Consider the following 10,000-nt stretch of genomic DNA (forward strand, 5'->3'; position numbering starts at 1 on the left):
CAATATCAGTCTCTGAGTAAAACATGCAGGGTAAGATGGCTGCACACCGCCGTTCTGTGGTGCGGTTTGCGTACTCGTGTGGTGTGGTGTGTGTCGTGACCGTGAAGTGATTATGTGGTTCAATCTCAGTGTGAAATGAGGGAAATGCCTCTTCCCTAATGTCCACTCCATTACACAAAAACAGTCTCTCTATGCAGTCAGCACAATGACACACACACACACACACACACACACACACACACACACACACACACACACACACCCACACACACACACACACACACACACACACTCACACACACACACACACACACACACACTCACACACACATACACACACACACACACACACACACACATACACACACACACACACACACACACACATACACACACACACACACACACACACACACACACACACACACATACACACACACACACACACACACACACACACACACACTCACACACACACACACACCCACACACACACACACACACACACACACAGCCCTCCCCTCAGCAGCCAGGGAGCCCCTCCTCACACCAGGGTGGATCCAGCGCTCAGACAGCCTCAGCCGTGCCACACAGAGAGTCATGTGACCTGACATGTGACCTGAGGAAGGCTCACATTGTTCTTCTGTGACAGATTCATGTCATCATAGATTGAATACAGAGTTTGTTTACAGTGTCATACGATAATGTCAGAGGACTATTAATAAGTCTTCTATGACATGTTATGCCCTTAATGCTGAAGGAGGCGGGCGGCTCTGTGACCGCCGTACGTGAGGAGTACATGTTAGGTGTCAGTGACAGACAGACAGTGGTAGTGATGCATCATCTGGGGTGATTTGATCCCCTCCGGAGGCTCCTAGCTCCTGTTCCAGCTTCTCACTCAGTGGTGTGTGTGTGTGTGTGTGTGTGTGTCACTAAGTGGTGTGTGTGTGTGCATGTGTGTCCAGGGGCTCTTAGCTCCTGTTCCATCCTCTCAGTCAGAGGTGTGTGTGTGTGTGTGTGTGTGTGTGTAATCCTGTAGACTGTCCAGCCCCTGGCCACTGCTAGCTGATGAAGCTGAGGTCGGGTTGGAGTCATCATCTCCTCAGAGCAGCGGCGGCTGATTGGAGATGAGTCACAGGGATCCAACCCTACAGCCTCTCCCCAGACCCTACAGCCTCTCCCCAGACCCTACAGCCTCTCCCCAGACCCTACAACCTCTCACAGCCTCTCCCCAGACCCTACAGCCTCTCCCCAGACCCTACAGCCTCTCACAGCCTCTCCACAGACCCTACAGCCTCTCACAGCCTCTCCACAGACCCTACAGCCCTTCCACAGACCCTACAGCCTCTCCCCAGACCCTACAGCCTCTCACAGCCTCTCCACAGACCCTACAGCCTCTCACAGCCTCTCCACAGACCCTACAGCCCCTCCACAGACCCTACAGCCTCTCCACAGACCCTACAGCCCTCCACAGACCCTACAGCCCTCCACAGACCCTACAGGGGGGCAGGGGGAGACAGAGGGACATGACAACAGAGGGGGGGAGACAGAGGGAGGCAGAGAGAGACAGAGGGAGACAGAGAACAGAGGGGGGGAGACAGAGGGACATGAGAACAGAGGGGGGAGACAGGGGGAGACAGAGGGAGACAGAGGGACATGAGAACAGAGGGGGGGAGACAGAGATGGAGAGAGAGAGAAGGGACCTAGAGTGGGAGGGAAGGAGAGAGAGAGCAGGACTCAGAGAAAGAGAGGGAAAGAGAGTAGGGGTTCAGAGAGAGAGGGGAAGAGAGTGGGAGGGAAATAGAGAGTGGGAGGGAGGGAGGGAGAGGTGGATTGATACACAGAGACAGACAGAAAGGGAGCAGGGCAGCTGCCCTACTTATCTCCCGGGCCTGTGGATGTCATACTGGCTGTGATCTGCAGTATAGAGTCAGCACCCATACACACACACACACACACACACACACACACACACACACACACCCCTCCCATCTCTGTCAAAACTCTCTGCTCAGACAGCCTCCACTTCCTATTCCAGTCTCGTCCGTCTGGTGTGACGGTCCCACCGGCAGAGCAGAGCAGAGCGTCCGGCCAGAACCAGGGATGAGCCAGGCATGCTCCAGACACATCTCCCCAGAGCTCACCAGAACCCCCCAGAGCCTCCCCAGAACCCCCCAGAGCCTCCCCAGAACCCCCCAAAGCCTCCCCAGAACCCCCCAGAGCTCCCCAGAGCTCCCCAGAGCGCCCCAGAGCTCCCCAGAACCTCTCAGAGCTCCCCAGAACCCCCCAGAGCTCCCCAGAACACCCATGAACACTCCCTGCTCCGCTCCGTATTTATAAAATGGACACACAGGCAATCATCTCAGCCCTGCCTCCCCATGAAGATCACCTGACCAGCAATCATCTCAGCCCTGCCTCCCCATGAAGATCACCTGACCAGCAATCATCTCAGCCCTGCCTCCCCATGAAGGTCACCTGACCAGCAATCATTTCATAACCTCCCCATGAAGATCATCTGACCAGCAATCATCTCATAATCTCCCCATGAAGATCACCTGACCAGCAATCATCTCATAATCTCCCCATGAAGATCATCTGACCAGCAATCATCTCATAACCTCCCCATGAAGATCACCTGACCAGCAATCATCTCATAACCTCCCCATGAAGATCACCTGACCAGCAATCATCTCATAACCTCCCCATGAAGATCATCTGACCAGCAATCATCTCATAACCTCCCCATGAAGGTAACATGACCAGAATCTATAATGGGATTCATCAGGAAGCGAGGGATGAGAGTGTGTCTTCAGGGGAGGAGGGGGAGGAGGGGGAGTAGAAGGGAGGAGAAGATGAGTGCGGAGCTTAGGGGGTCACACTTGAACAGAGTGAATGAGCTGGGGGGCTTTGTGTGATCAGCAGATGAATGAGCAGCTCAGACACAGGGCAGAGAGGAGGGGGATGTGTGGATTCAACCTCCAACATGAGGAGGGACACAGACACTCACCAAACCCTTTATTACGAACACCTGGACACCTTCTCATGGTGGAGGAACACCTGGACACCTTCTCATGGTGGAGGAACACCTGTACACCTTCTCATGGTGGAGGAACACCTGGACACATTCTCATGGTGGAGGTGGTGGAATGGTGTGGGGAATGTTTTCTTGGCACATTTTGGGCCTGTTAATACCAATCAATCATCGCTTGAATGCCACAGCCTATTTGAGTATTGTTGCTGACCATGTGCATCCCTTCATGGCCACAATTTACCCATCTTCTAATGGCTCCTTCCAGCATGATAATGCACCATGTCACAAAGCAAAAGTTGTCTCAAACTGGTTTCATGAACATGACAATGAGTTCAGTGTTCTTCACTGGCCTTCCCAGTCACCGGATCTGAATCCAATAGAACACCTTTGGGATGTGGTAGAACGGGAGATTCACAGCTTGAAAGTGCACCTGAAAAATCTGCAGGAATTGCGTGATGCAACCATGTCATCATGGATCAGAATCTCAAAGTAATGTTTCCAACATCTTGTGGAATCAATGCCACAAAGAATTGAGGTTTTGAGAGCAAAGGGAGGCCCGACCCAGTATTAGGATAGTGTTCCTAATAAAGAGCAAAGGGAGGCCCTACCCTGTATTAGTATCGTGTTCCTAATAAAGTGCCCAGTGAGAGTATACCATAGTATACCCAGTGTCAGGAGCTTACTGTGTAATACGTAGGAGATAATACTGTTTTTACCTAGTCAGAGACAGTCCTAGGCCCTTTACATAAACATTCATACACATCCCTAGAAATGTGTATCATATTGCAGGCCTGGTATAATAATAATAATAATAATAATAATAATAATAATAATAATAATAATAATAATAATAATAATACATTCAATTTGTATAGAGCTTTCTCATGGACTCATAGCACTTTACATGTAAAAAATATGAAACTAAAAGTATAGGAGGACAGTCACAGAACATCCAGAACACAGAGCCCCGTATGTTAGAAGCCTGTCTGAACAGGTGGGGTATTAGCAAGGTCTTTAAAAATGGTGCTTTAGATACCCGGGCCTTTCACTCTCTCAGGAAACAGTCAAACCCGGGGAGTTGGTTTACCTGTGGTCTGTGTGACTGCATGCCTTTGGTTGTCAAACAGGACCCGTTGTGAACTACACTAGTTAATGAGTAATATGCCAACATAACCTCAGACCACAGCCTGGTCAAACATTCTCTCACGGGGAATTCGAGGAACTCAGGAAGGAACACGGAAAACAATTCTTACTACAGTAGACGAGGTGGAACAAGTCCCGTGTCGAGTCAAGTCTCGTTTATTTGTCATTAAATTGAGTACAAGAACACAATGCAATGAAATACCCTGCAATGAAATACCCTGGGGCCCAGCAGCTCTACAACATCAATCAACATCAACATCCCGCTTCTGAAAACGTGACAGTCCGTGTGACCTTGTGTGTGTGTGTGTGTGTGTGTGTGTGTGTGTGTGTGTGTGTGTGTGTGTGTGTGTGTGTGTGTGTGTGTTTTCTACCTCTCCAGGCTGAATCGATAGTCTTCTGTCTCTCCTTGAGGGATAATTACGCTACAGTTCTCCATCTCTTGACACATGATTGACCCTGGTGACCGAGGTCAGCCAGAGCGATAACGTTCGATTCAGGATTTATCAGACAGGAGGATTCTTGAACGACACAACTTTCGATCTCAGTAGTGATGTCACAAGGGCTGAAGTTCAATGCAATAAACAACTTTTCAATGTCGTCATGACGCCCTGGTGTCCATGTCCATGTCCAGACCTGGTGTTATGTCCAGACCACATACAGTACCAGTCAAAAGTTTGGACACACCTTCTCATTCAATGATTTTTTTTTTATTATTATTATTTTCTATATTGTAGATTAATATTGAACACATCAAAACTATGAAGGAACACATATGGAATTATGTAGTAAACTAAAAAGTGTTAAACAAACCAGAATATGTTTTATATTTTAGATTCTTCAAAGTAGCCACCTTTTGCTTTGATGACAGCTTTGCACACTCTTGGCAAGGTGTGTCCAGACCTTTGACTGGTCCTGTATGTTGCACAGCTGTAATGTTACAATAAGGGGTGGTGTTTAAATGGAAGTTGTTCTAGTATGGTACAGTGTGTGTTTGCTTGTAGCTGTATACAAGATGATGTTCCTCTCTGTGATTTAAAGCCGGCCTCATGCTCTTCTAATGAAAGAACGTCCTGTGTGCAGGGGTCAGGTTCCCTCCGAGGCTGAAGGCAATTATTTAGGTATTGCTAAAACACTGGAGATGTACGGAGTCGACCTTCACCCCGTGTTCGTAAGTAGAAAATGCCATTAACAAAAAAAGCAATCCTTCCTTCTTCTAGCATTGTGACTGCCAATGGCCCCTGGTCCTATGGCCCCTGGTCCAATGGCCCCTGGTCCAATGGCCCCTGGTCCTATGGCCCCTGGTCCAATGGCCCCTGGTCCAATGGCCCCTGGTCCTATGGCCCCTGGTCCAATGGCCCCTGGTCCTATGGCCCCTGGTCCAATGGCCCCTGGTCCTATGGCCCCTGGTCCAATGGCCCCTGGTCCAAGCATAGACTGTTTTCTTATGATGATTCACTTATTTTAGACAAATGTACTCGCTTTGGATAAAAGCGTCGGCTGAATGTCAAAAATGTCAAAATGTCAAAATGTAAAACATGGACCATCGAGAGTTGAGCCTCTTGTTAGAGCAGCGAATCAAATCACAGCTATTAAAATGTTCCACATTCTCAGCTATTTGTTCTAACCTGATTGCCATGTCGATATCTTTACTGCACGTTTAGTTGTAGTTTACGGGCATTATGTAAACGCCTGCTGTTTGTGTGTGTTTCAGGGGGAGAATCAATCTGAGTACTTCCTGGGTTTGACACCTATTGGAGTTGTTGTTTACAAGAACAAGACGCAAGTGGGGAAGTATTTCTGGTGGGTGTATTACAGAATATTAATATACCTCGGCTGTAATGGACGTTATAGTCTGTCTGTTCCTTAGTCCAACCAACTCCCACTTAATCTGTTTGTTTCATAAATGCAGTGTTTAACGTGAAATATCCCTACAGTGTTTAATATTCATTGTTTTATGTTTTATTTAACTACCCAATGTACAAAATGTGTGAATGTACAATATGTGTTAAAATGTGTGGTCCTCTGTGGCTCAGTTGGTAGAGCACGGCACTAACAATGCTTAGGTTGTGGGTTTGATTCCTGCTGGGACCATCTGTACTGAAATGTATGCACTCACTGTAATGTAAGTCGCTTTGGATAAAAGCGTCATCTAAATGGTATATATTTATCTTACTTAATTGTGAATGCTTGTTCTCCTGTCATGATCTGTGTATTATCTTAACATTTCAGGCCAAGGATAACCAAAGTGCATTTCAAGGAAACACAGTTTGAGCTTCGAGTCGTGGGAAAAGATGTAAGTTGACAGACGTGACTCACTGCATCAGTATCTGCAGCACAACTATTTTGCGCTTGCATTCTTTTCTTGGCATTGTGGGCTGTTTTAGCGTGCTTCATAACCTCAGTGGGAACATTCACACCGTGTTCATCAGGACTGAATCAATACAACATCCCTCCTAAAGACCTCTTCACCCCCACTACTCCCCTGTTTCTCTCCTGTTAATAAAAAAATAAAATAATAATAATATTTCCTTCTTCTAGCATTATGACTGCCAATAGCCCCTGGTCTGAGCATTGATTACTTATGATTACTTATGATCTTATGATGACTGATGGATAGATGATTCAGATGATTCACTTACTTAAACAAATGTATTTGTTGTAAGTCGCTTTGGATAAAGGCGTCTGTTAAATGGCATCAATGTAAATGTAAAATGTAGCGTTTAGTTTGAACACAACAGGTCACCACCGGCGTGGGAACCATCGTTATACTAGCTTTCATTTCCCTCTAAATCCGACTTCATCACAAATTGAGGGATGAATTAAAATATAAATTAAAATAAAGCCTCTTTCTCTGTGGAGATGAGGTGTGACTCTGGGCCTGCGAGTCTTGCTCTGAAAAAAGAATGGAATACGGTTTATAGAATAATAGGTTTTGTTTTGTTTATTCCTGACTTCTGGGCCCTGAGTGGCAGTGATGGGGGAGAGGCTCATTAAGAGGTGGACAGAGAGGCGGTGAAGCAGGGAGCCATTAGAAACCCATTACTGATAATACTCCACCAGCACCTCACAGTGAAGCAGGGAGCCATTAGAAACCCATTACTGATAATACTCCACCAGCACCTCACAGTGAAGCAGGGAGCCATTAGAAACCCATTACTGATAATACTCCACCAGCACCTCACAGTGAAGCAGGGAGCCATTAGAAACCCATTACTGATAATACTCCACCAGAACCTCACAGTGAAGCAGGGAGCCATTAGAAACCCATTACTGATAATACTCCACCAGAACCTCACAGTGAAGCAGGGAGCCATTAGAAACCCATTACTGATAATACTCCACCAGCACCTCACAGTGAAGCAGGGAGCCATTAGAAACCCATTACTGATAATACTCCACCAGAACCTCACAGTGAAGCAGGGAGCCATTAGAAACCCATTACTGATAATACTCCACCAGAACCTCACAGTGAAGCAGGGAGCCATTAGAAACCCATTACTGATAATACTCCACCAGCACCTCACAGTGAAGCAGGGAGCCATTAGAAACCCATTACTGATAATACTCCACCAGCACCTCACAGTGAAGCAGGGAGCCATTAGAAACCCATTACTGATAATACTCCACCAGCACCTCACAGTGAAGCAGGGAGCCATTAGAAACCCATTACTGATGATACTCCACCAGCACCTCACAGTGAAGCAGGGAGCCATTAGAAACCCATTACTGATAATACTCCACCAGCACCTCACAGTGAAGCAGGGAGCCATTAGAAACCCATTACTGATAATACTCCACCAGCACCTCACAGTGAAGCAGGGAGCCATTAGAAACCCATTACTGATAATACTCCACCAGCACCTCACAGTGAAGGTTCAGCCTCTGGGCTGCCACCTCTGTCACATAAGACTGTCAAGAGTGTCAGTTGTTTGTAAAAGCCTAATGATCCAGTTCAACCCATCAGTGTGAGAGATGAAGACAGTACCTGTTCATTTACAAAACTCCAGAGAAACACATTTTAACGGTTCATTTGACATGAGACTACGGTGGCCCGCCAGGAACCACCTAACGCTACCGCAATTATCAACCTCGTTGTTCTCAGAATTAATGAGGAAATTACCTTTGCCATGCTGTAATCAACAAAGTAAACTAATGACTACAATAACAAGTAACACGCAATTAGCAAGTGATTGGTTGAGTTGCTGAGTATGATTTGTACTGCTTGTATAGTACGTGCTGTTTCTCTTTGTTTACAGTGCACTGAAACATCCTTCTTCTTCGAGGCTCCCAACAAGATGGCCTGCAAACATCTCTGGAAGTGTTGTGTGGAGCACCACACGTTCTTCAGGTAAACAAACAAACACTCATATCTTCAGGTAAACATCCGACACGACTACACATTCCTCTACTGTACACACTCTACATTCCACAGGTAAACACCCGGACTATCTCACCTCCAGTTAAACAACCTGTCACATGCCAACAAGATCACCCCACACAACCACGACTACACCCTCACCTACCACTACACCCTCACCTACCACTACACCCTCAAACCTACACCTACACCCTCAAACCTACCACTACACCCTCACCTACCACTACACCCTCAAACCTACACCTACACCCTCAAACCTACACCTACACCCTCAAACCTACACCTACCACTACACCCTCACCTACCACTACACCCTCAAACCTACCACTACACCCTCAAACCTACACCTACACCTACCACTACACCCTCACCTACCACTACACCCTCAAACCTACCACTACACCCTCAAACCTACACCTACACCTACCACTACACCCTCACCTACCACTACACCCTCAAACCTACCACTACACCCTCAAACCTACACCTACACCTACCACTACACCCTCACCTCCCACTACACCCTCACCTCCCACTACACCCTCACCTCCCACTACACCCTCAAACACCCCCACTCTCATCCCCTGGGGTAGAAACCTTAATATCATCACTCTCCCCTTTAGTAAGAGGCCAGTAAATCTCCACTCCCTTCATGAGTAAAAGCTCAGGAGACGCCCAGTCCTTCAGTCGGACGGTCGCCTCACGGCTGAGAGAGCCGGTGGCCCCCGTGAGCAGACGCCTCGGTCCTTAATCAACCTGAACCAGCAGCCGGCTGGCAGCTCGGTCCCTGCCGTGGCCCTAATCAGAGCAGACTTCCGCTGTACCCTACAGAGGCTGGGAGCTGCGGATTTACACTGCTAATCCACGTGTGAAACTCACAAGTCTGCAGAGGCCCCGTGCCACAGACCAGGAGCAGGCAGGCTAAGAGAGGCCTTGACAGGTTACCCTCCCTGGGCTTAGGGCCTCTGCTACAGGGAGAGGGAGGGGGGAGGGGGGAGGGGGGAGGGAGGGAGGGAGGGGGGAGTGGGGGGGCGAGGAGAGTGATGCAGTGAGGGCACTAACCAATGAGGTAGTGGCTCGGCAACTCCACAGAATAGAATCTGACAGTAGCTGTTTAAAAGCAGGTACTGTACGTTACAGGCCAGTGAAGACAGTACCTGCTGCAATTATGGTCATAGTTATGGATACAGCATGTTGTGTAAGCCCTTATAGACACTCAGAGCGAGACTGATAGAGGGGCAATTTACTGGGCTCTACATCCACCTGAGGACTTTCTCTCCATCCATCCATCCATCCATCCATCCATCCATCCATCCATCTCCAGAGAGTGTTTTGTTGCACAGTGAGCTGCAGGGGGAGGGAGAGAGGCCTTTGCTGCAGGGTGGGAGAGAGGCCTTTGCTGCAGGGTGGGAGAGAGGCCTTTGCTGCAGGGAGGGAGAGAGGCCTTT

At 48.0% G+C, this 10,000-nt stretch overlaps 1 protein-coding gene across 2 annotated transcripts in view; it reads left to right on the forward strand.

Annotated features, from left to right (window-relative positions):
• Positions 1–10,000, forward strand: part of epb41l4a (erythrocyte membrane protein band 4.1 like 4A) — a gene marked incomplete at its 3' end in the record, with an annotated part of 52,476 nt that overhangs the window by 28,963 nt on the left and 13,513 nt on the right. For both annotated transcript variants that reach the window (XM_083669479.1, XM_083669480.1), the window contains exons 7-10: positions 5,255–5,342; positions 5,886–5,974; positions 6,404–6,467; positions 8,431–8,522. In XM_083669479.1, coding sequence (XP_083525605.1) covers positions 5,255–5,342; positions 5,886–5,974; positions 6,404–6,467; positions 8,431–8,522 — 333 coding nt within the window. The remainder of the gene's footprint in view (positions 1–5,254; positions 5,343–5,885; positions 5,975–6,403; positions 6,468–8,430; positions 8,523–10,000) is intronic.

The sequence above is a fragment of the Argentina silus genome (assembly GCF_951799395.1).
Source record: "Argentina silus genome assembly, chromosome: 5".
NCBI classification, from domain to species: Eukaryota; Metazoa; Chordata; class Actinopteri; order Argentiniformes; family Argentinidae; genus Argentina; species Argentina silus.